The 17,468-nt window shown below is 40.7% G+C and overlaps 1 protein-coding gene across 8 annotated transcripts in view; it reads left to right on the forward strand.

The window, feature by feature from the left end:
- KIFC3 (kinesin family member C3) overlaps positions 1-12,662 on the forward strand; it is a 177,636-nt gene extending 164,974 nt beyond the window's left edge. For all 8 annotated transcript variants that reach the window (XM_030203558.1, XM_030203555.1, XM_030203563.1 and 5 more), the window contains 3 exons: positions 4,228-4,362; positions 9,007-9,091; positions 11,555-12,662. In XM_030203558.1, the coding sequence (XP_030059418.1) occupies positions 4,228-4,362; positions 9,007-9,091; positions 11,555-11,580 (246 nt within the window). In that variant the 3' untranslated portion in view covers positions 11,581-12,662. The remainder of the gene's footprint in view (positions 1-4,227; positions 4,363-9,006; positions 9,092-11,554) is intronic.
- The last annotated feature ends 4,806 nt before the right edge of the window (positions 12,663-17,468 follow it).

Raw genomic sequence — 17,468 nt, forward strand, 5'->3', positions numbered from 1 at the left:
AGCCAAAGCCACCGCCGCGCAGAGACTGTCTGAGCCATGCCTTTAGCTGAGGCTCTCAAGACATCATACAGCAAGTCTGCCAAATAGGCTAAGCCCGATTCCAGGGCTGGCCAATCAGCCCTCAAGGAATGATCCAAGGGGGAAGCCCGCTGCACCATAGTCAGGCACGCCCTGGCCACATAGGAGCCGCAAACTGAGGCCTGCAAACTTAAAGCAGCTGCCTCAAAGGACGACCTTAAGGCCGCCTCCAATCTTCTGTCTTGGGCGTCCTTTAGGGCCGTGCCACCTTCCACCGGCAACGCCGTTTTCTTAGTCACCGCAGTGATTAAAGAATCCACGGTAGGCCACAGATAGGCCTCACGTTCACTCACAGCCAAAGGATAGAGGCGGGACATAGCCCTAGCCACTTTAAGGCTCGCTTCCGGGACATCCCATTGAGCCGAAATTAAGGTGTGCATGGCATCATGCACGTGGAAGGTTCTAGGCGGGCGCTTCGTCCCCAGCATAATGGCAGAGCCAACAGGGGCTGAGGGAGAGATGTCCTCCGGAGAGGAAATCTTCAAAGTGTCCATGGCCTGTAACAACAGGTTGGGCAAATCCTCTGGGCTAAAAAGCCGCGCTGCAGAGGGGTCATCCGCTCCATCCGAGCGGGGATCCATCTCCTCCAAGGAATCCGCAAAGGACCGTTGGGAGACCTCAGACACGCTGCCCTCATCTACATCGGAGGAGACAAAGTCCTCCAAGGCCTGGGAATCAACCCAAGGACGTTTACCTCTGGGAACCTCAACCTCTTTACCAGACGAGGGAGCAGGGGCAGCGTTTTGCATGAGGAAAGCCTGATGCAGCAGCAAAACAAACTCGGGGGAGAAACCCCCCAGACTGTGCCTTCCGCAGCCTGGGCAACAGCCCTAGACGCACCCTCAACCGGCGCTCGCAAGAGCGGGGGAGAGACATGCTGCGCATCCAAAATGGCGTCCGGCGCGACACTCCGCGAAGGAGCCGCGCGGGAAGAGCGGCGCTTAACTTTAGCCGCTTTTGTGCCGTCGCCCAAATTAAGGGCGTTCATGGCATTAATGTCTCCAACCTCAAGGGCGGCCCACGAAGAAGCCGTCCGAGCCGCGTGGCCGGCCAAGATGGCGGAGGCGAGGAGCGGGGGATGGGCGTTTATGGCGGGAAAAACCGCCACGCCAGAGGAAGGACTGGGACATTCATCGGTCACTAAACTGTCACCCAACAAGGGCGAATCAGGCTGTAAAACCCCCACATCCCCTCTAGAAGCGCTCAAGCGATCCGGGGAGCGACCCTTTGCGCCCTCGCCCTCCGACGCCATATGCCATGAGGAGAAGAATCGGGGAACCCCCTGCCCGCTATAAAAAGGTAAAAATTACCTGCTTGCCGCTCCGAGCTGTAACGAACTGGTGTCCCAGTGAGTAGCTGCAATGAACGTTTAAATAAACGTCGAAATAAACGCCTTTAAGGACGTTTAAAATTTTTTTTTTTTTTTTTTTTTTAACGGAGCCAGCGGGAGGGGGGAGAAAAGGAGGGACCTGGCACCACCAGGTTTGCACTTGCTCAAAAGAGCCCTCAACCCCAGGCACTCAACAAAACCTAAGAATTAGGCTTGGAGGCCTAGCCAGAGCTGCTGCTGTGTGTGACCACCACCTGCTGAGATAGAGAACATACTGGGGAGTTTCCGGCAGCACATGACCACATATAGGGAGGCAAAAGTTTGCTCTCTATCTCCACCTGCTGGTAGATGGACACAACCCACCAGTCTATGGATTGATCAGCTTGATGATATGGAAGAGAGTGTTAAATTTCTGAGTAAGGTTCTTTCACAAATAGACAATGCACTCTCAATTTTTTTATTGTGACGTTTTGCACATTTCAATTTATGCAGTAAATAGATAAAGAATTTGAGCTTGTAGAACAGCATTGTTTGCCTTCAAGTCAGCCCAATGTATACGTGCATTAAAAGAATGTGCGATATAGGTCTGCATCCGTAGGGTTGGAGAATAGGCAGAGTGGGAGTGAGCTTGACACTTAAGATATGTATTTTATAAAATATACACATATAAGTCAATTCTTACTAACACATTAACTCACATAATTACACCTGACTTGGAGCAGCTGTAAGTGTGTGCATCTACTTTCGCCATGGACAAGCAGGATCACAACAGCCATACGTAATATTGTTACCACCTGATGGAGTCGAGTTTCTGAACTTCTGTAGGGGTTCCCACCTAGCAATTCTTCTCAGAATACCTTGGTTTTTTTTCAACTGCTATAGTGGTTTATGTTTAAGACCCTTTGTCATACCGATTTTTTTTCTACCAATTAAAGATTGAGTTTGATCTGGCAGTTATTCAATTTGGCACACACATTTTGTGTTTGTCTGATACCTTTGCATGACATAGTATGTCACTAAGAGCCAGAAAATCTAGTGAGTCACAAGCTCCGCGAATTTCTAGAGAAGGCAGGTTCTGAGGAAAGCCTGCATGTTCATTTTAGAGAAACTTGAAACAGCTTCTGAAGACACTGTTCAAAATGGATCAGAATTGCACTTGCACCGTATAGATCTGCATAGACAAATTATCCTGCCACCCAAAGTGAGAATCTCGCTGGAGTCTTCCCCCCCACTCCACCCACACACTTATTTTTATTCATTGTATGCACAGCCAAACTACATGATACAACATTACTCACAAGATGTACTGTGACTCTTCAGTACGTTGCCAGATTGTATACAATACTAATCAAAACTTAACCTTCAATTCCTCAAAACCCCACTAACCTTCCCACCCCTCTCCATATGAAATGGATGGTAAGGACTGTGAATTAAACAAGTGTATTCTCATAACCAAATCCCGAATAGCCTCAAGTGTCAAGGCCCAAATAGGTTTTCCTCCAGTCGCCATAGGGTTACCACACTTTCAAAAACAAGCTCCTATCCGGTTTCAGTAGAGTGCTGTATGTTTAGACATGAAAACACAAAACTTCAGTTCTTCTATTACTCTAATTAAATCTGGTGTATCTTGTTTTTTCGAAGCAGCTGCAAGGACTAGCCCAGCTAGCTGTAACTATATTAGTGCTATCATTTTGAGTTTGTTTGTACCCCTGGAGGTTGAACATTTAGTTAGTACTCCATCTTTTTAGCTAGTATCACTCTAGTAATCTCTTTAATCAAAGATGAGACTTCTTCCCAGAAGCTCTGCACCATCAGACAAGACCACCATATATGTGCTGAAATGTTCCCACCTCCATACATATATGCCATGCCATACATAGTGGGGTGTAATACCATTTAGACAGGATCTTTAGAAAGATTTTCCTCCATTCTTTTTGTTTATAGCTCTGCCCAATAACTCGTTCACATTCTGCTATATATTTAACTGGTGGGGCCCCCTGTATGGTCATTGCCTTATATAGCCTAGATATCCCCCCCCCCCCCAGATAACCCCCACCTCTTAAGGCTTTCTCCAACATCATTTCCTCCATTTGTAGTTTATGTATAGTCTTTCAGCTGATGATAATGAAAAATATTTTTGTTCCAACCTCATATTCCTCTACCATGCCTTCATCTACTAATTGCCCAAGGATACAAAGGCCTGTGGACTCCCATTTCTTAAGTGTGATCTGTGCAACTGAAGCCCAGATCATAGTGTATTGGAGTTGAAGCAAAGAAGGTTCTTCCCCTCAACATCTTAGCTTGCAATAGCCTAGGTCCTGACCCATTAACTATGGTATCACTTAGTGGGGTGTTGTGAAGAAACAGTGTATGTTAAGCCTGTAAAATTGGAGATACATGTCTTGCACTGGTGGTCATTAAAGTGGATAGTAATAATGTCCTTCTTTTGCATTTCAACAGTGGGTGGTACTTCTTTCTGTCCTAGTGCCTAGAGAAGGAGCTAGTTGAAGGACATTGGACTTGCGGTGCTGCTAGTGACATCAGTGTTCCCCATTAAGGAGTGCTGTAGTCTGCAGCCTATGTTCCTACTGTCTGGGTTTGCACCACAATCTTGTAGTTTCAGTTTCATAGAGCAGGCAGTCCTGAAGAATTTACCCCTGCCGATAGGCATGCAGAGAGCTGATTCCTGTGCGCCTTAGAGGGAACACTGAGTGGCATGGTTCTCCTTTGCAGGTCTGGTATAAGGAGAAGCATGAAGGTATTGCATGGAGAGCTTGCTTGACTTTTTGTGATGAATTATTGCTTTCTCTCTTTTTCAGGTGTCTCCTTTAGAGAAGAACACCGGTGAGACCCTTTATTCCCTGAAGTTTGCTCAGAGAGTTCGCTCAGTGGAGCTTGGACCAATGGCAAAGAAAACAGAAGTGGTCTCCTTTCCTCCTGCAGATCAAATGGAGGTAAAGAGTCTATGAATCATCAGATATATTTTGCCTTTTTCTCCCCATTTAGAACCTAAGAACGTAAGCGTTGCCATACTGGGACAGACTGAAGGTCCATCAAGCCCAGTATCCTGTTCCCAACAATGGCCAATCCAGCTCACAAGGACCTGGCAAGATCTCAGAACAGTAAAACAGATTTTATGCTGCTTATCCTAGAAAAAGCAGTGGATAAAGTGATCTACAAAACTGTCCACTCTGCAGACTTCACTGACCTAAGAACCAAATGGTGGAACTCCTTACCACCCAAAATAAGAAATATACAGGAATATACTAGATTCCGTAAAATCCTCAAATCGTTCCATAGAAACATAGACACATGACGGCAGATAAAGGCCAAATGACCTATCCAGTCTGCCCATCCTCTGTAACCCCCAATTCTACCTGTTCCTAAGCGATCCCACATGCTTATCCCATGCCTTTTAAAATTCTGGAACAGTCCTAGACTCCACCATCTGCACCGGGAGGCCATTCCACACCTCCACCACCCTTTCTGTGAAATAATACTTCCTTAGGTTACTCCTAAGCCTATTCCCTCTTAACTTTGTCATATGCCCCTCATTCCAGAGCTCTCCATTTGAAAAAGGCTCTCTTCCTGTACATAAATGCCCTTGAGATATTTAAATGTTTCTATCATGTCTCCTCTCTCCCTCCTCTCTTCCAGCATATACATTTTGAGGTTCATAAGCCTGTCCCTATAATTTTTGCATTCAAGACCGTTTACTAATTTTGTAGCCGCCCTCTTGACCGACTCCATCCTGTTTATATCTTTCCGTAGGTGCGGTCTCCAGAACTGCACGCAGTACTCCAAATGCGGCCTCACCAGAGGCTTATATAATGGCACTATCACCTCCTTTTTCCTGCTGGTCATGCCTTTCTTTATGCACCCAAGCATCCTTCTGGCTTTGGCCGTCGCTTTTTCTACCTGTTTGACAGCTTTAAGGTCATCCCCCAAGTCCCGCTCTTCCTTCGCACACTGAAGCACTTCACCCCTTATACTTTACCGTTCCCTCGGATTTTTGCGACCCAAGTGCATGACCCTGCATTTTTTGGGATTAAACCTTAGTTGCCAAATATCGGTCCATTCCTCTAGCTTCGCTAGGTCCTTCCTCATGTCATTCACACCCTCCAGGGTGTCCACCCTGTTGCAGAGTTTAGTATCATCCGCAAAGAAACAAACCTTACCAGACAGCCCCACCGCAATATCGCTCACAAAGATGTTAAAAAGAGCCGGCCCTAGGACCGATCCCTGTGTACTCCACTGATGACATCCTTTTCTTCAGAGCAAGCTCCATTTACCACTACCCTCTGTCTCCTACCATTCAACCAGTTTTTAACCCAATCAGTTACTCTAGGTCCCACACCGAGGGCACTCAATTTATTTATCAGTCGCCTGTGCGGAACCATGTCAAAGGCTTTGCTGAAATCCAAGTATACCACATCAAGTGCCCTTCCCATATCCAACTGTTTGGTCACCCAGTCGAAGAAGACAGTCAGATTCATCTGACACGACCTGCCACTAGTGAAGCCATGCTGCCTCAGGTCCCGCATTCTATGTAGTTCAAGAAAGCTCACAATCCTCCTCTTTAGAAGCGTTTCCATTAGCTTACTCACCACCGAGGTCAGACTGACAGGTCTGTAATTCCCAACCTCCTCCTTCCACTCTTGTGCAGAGGAACCACATTCGCCCTTCTCCAGTCTGCCGGAACCATTCCAGTATCTAAGGAAGCATTGAAGAGGTTCTTCGAGTTCCTTAAGCACCCTCGGGTGTATCCCATCAGGCCCCATCGCTCTATCTACTTTTAGTTTGGCGCGCTCCTCACGAACACAGTCCTCCATAAACGGGTCTTGGTCTACCATACATCCATCGCCTTTAGCCTTTGTTTTCTGCAGCCCTACCCCCGGTCTTTCATTTGTGAACACAGAGCTGAAATAATCGTTATTTCAGCTCTGTGTTCACAAATGAAAGACAGTTCCTATTCAAACAGACCCTCACAAAGAACAACCATATCTCAACTAATTACCTGAATTTGGTTATTACTCTATTTACCATTAACTTTTTCTTTGCTTCATGTACAATTTCTCATTCTTAATATATTTTCTAAATGTTAAACATCCATAGCTATCTCAGTACATTTATGATACTGTATTGTAAAATTGGATTCTTACAACAAATTACTTTCTTATGCATTATGCCTTGTTATGTATCCTATACTGTTTATTGTAAGCCACATTAAACTAACTTGTTTAGGATAATGTGGGATATAAATGTCACCAATAAATTAAATTATCCAAACCCTTTTTTAAACCCTGCTAAGCTAGCTGCTTTTACCACATTCTCAGTTAATGCATTCCAGAGTTTAATTACATGTTGAGTGAAGAAATATTTTCTGTGGTTTGTTTTAAATTTACTAAGTAGCTTCATTGTGTGCCCCACTAGTCCTAGTATTTTTGGAAAGAGTAAACAAGGAATTCGCATGTTCTACTCCACTCAGTATTTTATAGACCTCTATCATAACTCTCCTCAGCTGTCTCTTCTTGTAACCTAGTGGTTAGTGTAGCGGACTTTGATCCTGGGGAACTGGGTTCAATTCCCACTGCAGCTCCTTGTGATTCTGGGCAAGTCACTTAACCCTCCATTGCCCCAGGTACAAATAAGTACCTGAATATATGTAAACCGCTTTGAATGTAGTTGCAAAAACCTCAGAAAGGCGGTATATCAAGTCTCATTTCCCTTTCCCTTCCCTGTATGTACTATGTAAATTGCTTTGAATATAGTTGCAAAATCCACAGGCAGTATTTCAAGTCCCATTTCCCTTTCCCTTCAAGCTGAAGAGCCCTAGATGTTTTAACTTTTCCTCATAGGGAAGTCATTCCATCCCCTTTATCATTTGTTGCCTTTCTCTGTACCTTTTCTAATTCTGCTATTTCTTTTTTGAGGTGTAGTAACAAAATTGCATACAGTATTCGAGGTGCAGTCGCACCATGGAGCAATACAAAGGCATTATAACATTCTCATTTTTGTTTTTCCATTGCTTTCCTAACAATACCTAGCATTCTGTTTGCTTTCTTAGCCACTGCTGCACACTGAGCAGAGGGGTTTAACATAATGATGACACCTAGATCTTGTTCCTGGGTGGTGATTCCTAATGTGGAACCTTGCATCACGTAACTATGGTTCGGGTTCCTCTTTCCCACATGCATCACTTTGCAGCACTTGCTCACATTAAACAATATCTGCTATTTGGATGCCCAGACTCATAAGGTCCTCTTGCAATTTTTCACAAATCTCTTGTGATTTAATAACTTTGAATAACTTTGTGTCATCAGCAAATTTACCAGCTGTAGATCATTTATAAATGTGTTAAAAAGCAGCGGTCCCAGCACAGACCCCTTTCTCCATTGAGCATACTGACCATTTAACCCTAGGGTCATTCCATACCAAGTGGTCTAAAATTAAAAAAAAGTTCCCACCATCATGTTCTCCAGTTTTGTTCAAATTTTATCTGTTGCGCGAGTCAGGTGTTAAACGAAGTTTCCCAAAATTTGAGGTCTCTAACTGCAATAGTTGCAGATCTAGACCCCCTTTTCTGAAAGGCTGTCAGTCCATGAGCGCACGACATTTACCAAAATGCCATTTTTGGGGTCTAATAAAATCCAAACACATTTATAAGAATAGCTAAAAAATTCAAATCCTGTACAGTTTTTGATGCTAATTCCAATAAATACATTTTAACATTATGGATGCAAAATCCAGTCAAACAAGTTGACTCAAAGTGTGCATTAAAATTGGTCGCGACTTATCGGAACATATTTGGACCAATTTTCAGACCGCAACAACTTCCATGCAAACAAAGATACGGACTTGAAATTTTGAACAAGCATTATGCTTGTGCTGGACATAATACTGCCAGATTTGCAACTAACCAGCATCTATAACCGCCCTGCAGGATCTCTTCAAAGTTGGCACTGTCAGCACAAATGGTAAAATGTACCAAAGTTCAAAGCCAATTATTAAAAAAGAGTCTGCCTGAATCAGCTTGTGAACAGTATCATCTGAAAGAGAAAGTTGTGCTCTACCCCATAGTCGGTGCTTTCTAAGGCTAGGATTTATTGGAGTTGGATGTTGACATCACAACTTGGGCCTGAATTTACAGGGATCACATATTGATGCCCTGGCAAAAAAGCAGGGATTATATAAAGGTACTTTCAGTCAGGATTGCAACCTCTTTTTAGAACATAGATGAAAGGAGATTGTCAGAGGACAGAGTGTAGTGTTTATGAACAGTGGTAAGATTAAAAAGCATTGAGGGAACCCCTTGTAGTATTTATACAGTAGTGCAATCCAATCCTAAAGCCACCTTGCAGGGCTGGGTTTCAGAATATCTACAGTGAATGTTTGAGATATATTTGCAATTCATGCATGTTCATTGTGGATAGCCTAGAAATTGAATCTGTCGGGGTGAGATTCCAAACAAATATTTGGAGTTGCAGTTGAAAGGTGGTTCTGTTCTTGTATCCAACTACTAGTATCCTAATTTTATCCTGTACATCATTCCTTCATACCCTTCTCTGCTTAGCAGTGGTCTGTTTGTCTTTCTGCAGCTGGACTCACGCTCAAGCCCTAACTCAAGTCCTGGGGCAAGTAGTGGACGACCAGGATCCCTTCGCAAGAAGCTCCAGATTTCAGGTGAGCAAGAGATCTACTGGTTTTCATCACTGAGAGCATTTCTGTCAATTCTGTTATTACTGGCCTCAAAGCAAAAAACAAAAAGGAGGTAAAAACCCTCACGAAACCGTGAGATAGAAAGAAAGAAGTGAGGAAAATAGATGAGGATACCAAAAATTGTGTTTATTCGCATAAAAAATCAAAATTAAAAAAATAACAGTGGTTATATAAAGTATAAAACGGACCCGACACGGCCGTGTTTTCGGCCCTAAGGCCTGCCTCAGGGGTCTTTGCAACCTGAATTGAATGGATGAGAACAAAATAAATGAATAACATTAATACAAATATGGCATAAACTTAAATATAATTAAAAAATTGAAAATGAAGCGACACTAAGTAAATATGAGACATCGATGAATAATATTAGAAATATTAAAAATTGATAATGTATATACGGTATTAAGAGGTAATACATTAAGAATGTTTTAAAAAATTTTTTAGAAAATATAATAAAAAAATATAATAATGAAAAAATTTTTTAGTGAATGAAGACACATAAATAGTACTTTAAACTATATCAATTTATGAAAATAAATATTATATGTTTGAAAAATGAATTATTAAATAATCAATTGAATTATTAAATAATATGAACTATAAAACATCGTGGGTAAATATTTGGACAATGCATAAGTTTATAAAAATATATATATTTGTCAATTTATAAGAGTAGACAATGTATTTATAAAGAAGAATGATAATTAAAATTTGTATATGTATATAAGAAGAAAATGTATAATATATATTTTTTTATATATTTTTAATAAATATATATTTTATTTCAAATTTCATGTGTTTTTTATTGAAGTATCATATAAATGTAGTGAATAAATCATGCACTGAAATTATTTATGATAAACTGAATGAACTATAAATTATAAATTACCTCAGAAAATGTATATCAAGGTATGTACTCCAAGGCAAATATCTGAGCGGAAAATCTCTAAAATCTGTGTACTAGAAAGTAAGAATAAATATAAAAGGATCAAATGCTTGTATGAATTGAAACATATGAGATGATACTATGAAAAAATATATATGATGATGACATTTATCAGAAAATGGATGAAGAGATATGGATGTAAGACACAAAAAAAAGATAAATAAACAGGCTAAAAAATAAATAAACATTAAGTAATGGATATTGTAAAATGCTATATTGAAAGGCAAAATGTATGTGAACAGAAAATGTTATGTATTGACATACTAAAAATATAATAAGCTAGTATATGGAGGTTGAACGCACTTACCTATTTAATAATTCATTTTTCAAACATATAATATTTATTTTCATAAATTGATATACAGTTTAAAGTACTATTTATGTGTCTTCATTCACTAAAAAATTTTTTCATTATTATATTTTTGATTTTTTCTAAAAAAATTTTAAAAACATTCTTAATGTATTACCTCTTAATACCGTATATACATTATCAATTTTTAATATTTCTAATATTATTCATCGGTCTCATATTTACTTAGTGTCGCTTCATTTTCAATTTTTTAATTATATTTAAGTTTATGCCATATTTGTATTAATGTTATTCATTTATTTTGTTCTCATCCATTCAATTCAGGTTGCAAAGACCCCTGAGGCAGGCCTTAGGGCCGAAACACGGCCGTGTCGGGTCCGTTTTATACTTTATATAACCACTGTTATTTTTTTAATTTTGATTTTTTTATGCGAATAAACACAATTTTTGGTATCCTCATCTATTTTCCTCACTTCTTTCTTTCTATATTACTGGCCTCAAGCCATAGTGCCAGTATTCAAGGAGTGTTATGGGAATAGTAGTTTCAACTGTATATTATAGTGAGGTGCAGCAGCTTGAGGTATTGTGCTTCAGCCCGTGTGTGTTATATTGGACTTCAGATCTTATCCTTAGTCACTGTCTTAATACAATCGTGTGATCTGGGGATAGTGCCTTGTGCTCTGTTTATAGTGAGGTAGAGAACCTGTACCTAGGTAATGTTGGATTTGAGGGGCAGGTTATGATGATCTCTGCTAGGGAAAGGTTGGAAAGATGACATGTGTAGGGAGGGAACATAGTTAAACTCTGGAGTGAAACTCTTTCATTTACTTGCAGCTTGAACTTGTCCTCTACAGGTAAGTGCAGGTATGGAACAATAGATGGATTCTCTTTTGCAAAGGTGGATTTTCTGCTTTATGGTTGGAAAGGGGGCAGGAGCAGAGGTACCATTTGCAGCTGGTTCTTAAGCTTTAGATCAGGCTTTGGCTTAATGCACAATTACTGTCTCTTCAAGAATGCAGCTTTGTAAGGATTTGCTTGCTTCACTCCTTTCCTCATGTTAAGGGCTGCTCTGTGCTGTGGAGGAGGAGCAAGTTCTAGCATTGCATGGTGCAAAGATGGGCTTTAATATGTTCCTAATTTGTGTTTATAATTCTTTGTCTTCTCTCTTTAGGAAGAGGAAAGTCACCCCCATTGTGACAGGAAGTATCCTGGAGAACAGGACAACTTTTGGATGTCCTGTTAATGGTGTTGGGACTAAATGGTTTGGGGCTTCAAATTAAGATATAACAATGCTGAAATGAACACCTCTCTTCAGGTATTGTAAGGAGAGCTGTAAACTGTAGAGAAATACCATATCTGAATGTATGGCGGGAAAAAGACCCTTCACCTGATCTAATATGGAGAGAAAATGTTGACTAAAGATGGAAATATGCCCTTCTTGAAGGGAGACAAGTGCTTGAAAAACAGCAGTATGTCCTTCAGCCTCCTGAGTAGAGACCACACCAGCACCCTGCCACGCTGATCACAAAATGTGGTCATGAGACAAAAATCAACATGGTGCAAATTGTTCACTCAGGACTGGTTAGGGCATTACTTACTAATTGTCACCAGAGAGGTGCCTGGTCTTTTGATAAACTTTTCCTACAGAAATATGAGAGTTCTTACATCATCTGAAGAATGCCAACATGTGCACTTTATCCTGGTTGCTTCTTGGGCTGAGTGAAATGAATTTTAGAATTTTAAATATATTTTAGACTAGACTTTATAGAAGGTGTGCTAATGAGCTGCCTAAAGAATGGTCATGTGCGGTCCAGCTTCTGTATGCAGATTTGTAATAGTTATCACAGGGTTTGCAAACTTAGTCAAAAATAGAGGTAGCTCTTGGAATGTCTCGGGGAGAGATGAGACCAAAATCAGAACAGTCCTTCCCAGTTAAGATGGCATCTGAGGAAAAAAAAAGTGATTGAGCAAGAACAGAGGGTGACCAAAGAAGTTGGAAGCTTGAGGTATCAATCATAATGAAGCAGATTTCACTGTTTCAGAGCCTGATGGAGACCACTGAAGATCATACCTCCAGTACTGAGGATAATATGCTACAAATATGCTACAAGTCCAAGAAAGGTTTAACCTGCTGTTTGAAAGAATGAGAAATCCTCATATTTTGTGATTACCAAAGGGTATTGAGGGCAACAAGCCTCATCATTTCTACCAGAGCTGTTTGAACAAATGCAAAAGATTGTGGGCATAGAATTCATTTGTTGAAACTAAAAAAAAAAAAATCCAGATTCTCATGGCCTGTAGTGATATATAGATTAAAGTACCCACAGCTATTGGAAATTCTTATAGCAGCAAATGTGACTGTGTCTGAATATAGGAGGGTTAAAAGGAACTTGCTCACTGCTGACCTGTGTAAAAAGCCCAGTATTAAAAAGAAAGACATGGACCGTTTTACCCATTAGAATGCAGGTTACATTCAAGAACAAAACACAAAATGCTGTGCAGAATTTTATTAATATTTTCAGTCATAGGGGCATGGAGACACATTTGAGTAAATTCTGTTTTTACTAGTAAAAGGGAACTATATTTTATTTCTTTTTTTACCTGAATGGAGGAATTTAATTTTTTTTTTTTTTTAGTGCAACACTGTTATTGACAGTGTTTTTTATTTGAAATAAGTATTTGCTTGCTTATTTTATAGTTGAGCATTCTTGTTGGACCTTTGTTTTTTTGTTTGCTTAACATTTCTTATTAGAGTTATTAAAAAAAAATATTTTCAGTGGAATGAGTTAGGAGCATATAAGGGGAACAGCCAAGTATAAGTTAGGTGAACAGCCAGAAGAGCTGGTCATCAACGTTGGCGCAAGCTGCTAAACTGGTTACTTTTTAAACGTATTCTAAAATTTATGGAGATTACTTTTGTGTTGCCTTCTCTGTTTTTTATATTATGCAACTTTTGGCTTGTTTTTTCTGAACTGTTGTGATGTGCCAATTTACAGTATTGTTGTAAAGTTGTTTCCTAAAGGACATCTGCTGTTTTGGGTTTATTTAGGACGATGTATGTTTATGTGGTTTAGACTTAAATGTAACTACAGAAAATGGTTCATCTCTCATTTAGTTTGTGTTATCTGCTTTTATTTTTTTTTTAACTATCTCCTTTTTCACCTCTGTGAAAATTATTAGAAAAGTGAAAAAAGGCTGGATGATGTATAGAACATAAGTTAATAGTATTAAAGTTTTTGTATTGATCTATGTATATATTACTTTTGATAAAGTTTATTTTATGCCAAATTTTGTTGTCCCACTGGTTTTTGGTTGCTTGAAAGTATGATTGGCAGATGAGAATATTGTTTGTTTAAAAATGTATATTCCTTTTCCAACAATGGTTAGTACAAAGTGAATTACAACATTAAATACATAAGAATAGCCATACCATCAGTCGAATGGTCCATCTAGCCCAGTATCCTGTTTCTAACATTGGACAATCCAGGTCATAAGTATCTGGCAGAAACCCAAATAGTAGCAGCATTCCATGCTACTAATCCCAGGGCAAGCAGCGCTTTCCCCATGTCTCTCTCAATAGCAGACTATGGAAATTTCCTCCAGGAAGTTGTCTAAACCTTTTTTTTTTTTTTAAACCCAGATATGCCAACCACTATTACTTTCGGTCTCAGACAGCATCTGCCGTATTTTCAAGTTTTGGCAACTTGCAGAGACCCCGGAAGCAGGTCTGTGACACTGAAACGCCCATATGTTGTAGTAGGTGTTGGGTGCCTGAAGGTTGGGACAGTGCTGTATCTACTTGTGCAAATAAGTAGTCACTCTTTTCTTATAAAGATTTTTTTCATTAAAACTTTTGGTATAGATTTTAAAATTCATATTGAGTGCATGTTAATAATGTACAATGTTGAATGCAAATGATTGATAACGATGAATAGGCTTGCAGATTTGGAATAGCTTAATGCTATAAGAAATCCAATAGCCTTGATTTCAAAGTTTTTCTGATGCATTCAAATTTATGTTTTGACTAGGAAAAAGGCCCGTTCCTTTGAGAGATGAAACAGGCGCTAGCAAGGTTTTTGTGTCCAGCGACCGTCCTGTTCCCCGGCCCCCCCTGCAGGCACCCATGGCCAGGGACCCAGCTGCCCCCCAACCCCCCTCCAGGCAGGCACCTGTCTGCTGCTGGCGCTCCATCCCCTGGCCCCCCCTGCAGCCACCCATAGCCAGGGATCCAGCTGTCCCCCAACCCCCCTCCAGGGACCTGTCCGCTGCTGTCGTTGGCGCTCCGCGATGCGGTGTGCATGTGAAAAATGGCCGGCGAGGGGCAGGGGGAGATGGCGTTTCGTGGAGTGTGTTTGCTCTGCCCTCGTCGTCATCACGTTGTGACGCGAGGACGGGGCACACACTCTTGGGCAAACCGGATATCTCGCCCACTTCAAAGTTCCGGTTGGAGGCTTCATAGAACGTTGGAGGTGCCTTTTATATATAGAGATTATGGCACGTTAGCTGGGCTCTCTCTCTTTGTTCTAATCAAAAACCCAAATAGTGGCAACATTCCATGCTATCAATCCCAGGGCAAACAGTAGCTTCCCCATGTCTGTCTCAATAGCAGACTGGACTTTTTCTCCAGGAACTTGTCCAAACCTTTTTTAAAACCAGATAACTTAGTGCAGTTACCACATCCTCTGGCAAAGAGTTCCAGAGCTCTATCCACCGAGTGAAAAAAAATATTTCCTCCTATTTGTTTTAAAAGTATTTCCATGCAACTTTCTTGATTGTCCCTTGGTCTTTGTACTTTTGGAATGAGTACTTCTACTCATTCTACACTATTTAGGATTTTGTAGACCTCAGTCGTATCTCCCCTCTTCAGTCTCTTTTCCAAGCTGAAGAGCCCTAACCTCTTTAGCCTTTCCTTATATGAGAGGAGTGCCTTCCTCTTTCTCATTTTGGTCGCTCTTCTTTGAAAATTTTCTAATTCTATCTGTCTTTGAGATACGGCGACCAGAACTGAATGCAGTACTCAGTGAGTTTGTACCATGGAGCGATACTGAGGCATTATAGTATTTTCAGTCTTATTTACCATCCCTTTTCTAATAATTCCTAGCATCCTGTTGGCATTTTTGGCTGCCACCGCACACTGAGCAGAAGATTTCAGAGTATTATTTATAAAGACACCTATATCTTTTTCTTGGGTGCTGACCCCCAATGTGGACCCTAGCATCAGGTAACTATGATTCAGATTATTCTTTCCAATGTGCATCACTTTGCATTTGTTCACATTAAATTTCATCTGCTACTTGGATGCCCAGTCTTCCATTTTCCTAAGGTCTTCCTGCAATATTTTACAATCCGCATGTATTTTAACAACCTTGAATAGTTATCTGCAAATTTAATCACCTCAATTGTTCCGATTTCCATGTTATTTATAAATACATTGAATAGCTCCGGCCCCAGTAATAATCCCTGCAGCACTCCTATTCACCCTCCTCCATTGAAAGAAATGACCATTTAACCCTACTCTCTGTTTTCTGTCCAATAACCAATTCCTAATCCACACCAGAGCATCACCTCCTATCCCATGACTCTAATTTTCTCAAGAGTCTCTCATGAGGAACTTTGTCAAAAGCTTTCTGAAAATCTAGATCAACCAGCGCTCACCTTTATGAAGCAAATTGGTGAGGCAAGACTTCCCTTGACAGAATCCATGCTGACTGTCCCATTAACCCATGTTTATTTGTGTTCTATAATTTTATTCTTCTACAAATTGAATCACCTCACTTATCATTCCAATTTCCAGATCATTTATAAATGTTAAATAGCACTGGTCCCAATACAGATCCATGCGGTACTCCACTATTCACCCTCCTCTGTTGAGAGAGATGATGTATTCACCCTACCCTCTGTTTTCTGTCCAGTAACTAATTCCTAATCCACAACATCACATTGCCTCCTATCCCATGACTCTCTTTAATTTTCTCAGGAGTCTCTCATGAGGGACTTTGTCAACAGCTTTCTCAAAATCTAGATATACTACATCAACTGGCTCACCTATATTGACATGTTTTATTCACACCTTCAAAGAAATGAAGCAAATTGGTGAGGCAAGACTTCCCTTGGCTAAATCCATGCTGACTCTGTCCCATTAAATCATGTTTATATGTTCAGTGATTTTATTCTTTAGTTTCCACTATTTTACCCAGTACGACGTCAGGCTTACCAATCTGTAATTTCTCAGATCACCCCTGTAACACTTTTTAGAAATCGGCGTTAAATTGGCCACCCTTCAATCTTGGGTACTACAGACAATTTTAATGACAGGTTACAGATCACTAACAGATCAGCAATTTTATGTTTGAGTTCTTTCAATACCCCAGGGGGCATGCCATCAAGTCCAGGTGGTTTACTACTCTTTGTCGATTTTGGCTCATTACATCTTACAGGTTCACTGAGGTGTTTCAGTTATTCCCACATCATCACCCTAGAAAACCATTTCTGGTACATGTATCTTTTACATCTTCTTCCATAAAGACTAAAGCAAAGAATTCAGTTTCTCTGCTATGGCCTTGTCCTAGAGATTTGCACGGGGACAGAAATCTTACCCGTCCCCACTGGAATCTTACCCATCCATCCCCGCAAAAATGTAACCCATCCCAACAACAATTTAACCCATCCCCACCCATCACTGTAAGAATTTAATGGTACATAAAAGAAAATTCCAGTCAGCTCCCTCATTCTCTCTCTGGATTTGAGCCACAGCACTTTAGGCAAGGAAGGAATGGAAGCTGAAACTTGGAACACTCTGGTGTGCACATGTAAGATTTGTCTCTGATTTACTGGCACTGTGTGCTGAGAGGTCACCACATGCACGCACCAGTAGATCAGGTGACATCTGATGCTCATGCCTGTGTCAGAGCTGAGGTCTGCTCATCAGCCCGGGAGCAAAGAGGCAGTGACAGCAAATAAAGACCTGAATGCTACTACTACTACTACTATTTAACATTTATAGAGCGCTACTAGGGTTACGCAGCGCTGTACAGTAAACAAAGAATGACGGTCCCTGCTCAAAGGAGCTTACAATCTAGAGGACA

This window comes from Microcaecilia unicolor, chromosome 5 (genome assembly GCF_901765095.1).
Source record: "Microcaecilia unicolor chromosome 5, aMicUni1.1, whole genome shotgun sequence".
Classification (NCBI taxonomy): Eukaryota; Metazoa; Chordata; class Amphibia; order Gymnophiona; family Siphonopidae; genus Microcaecilia; species Microcaecilia unicolor.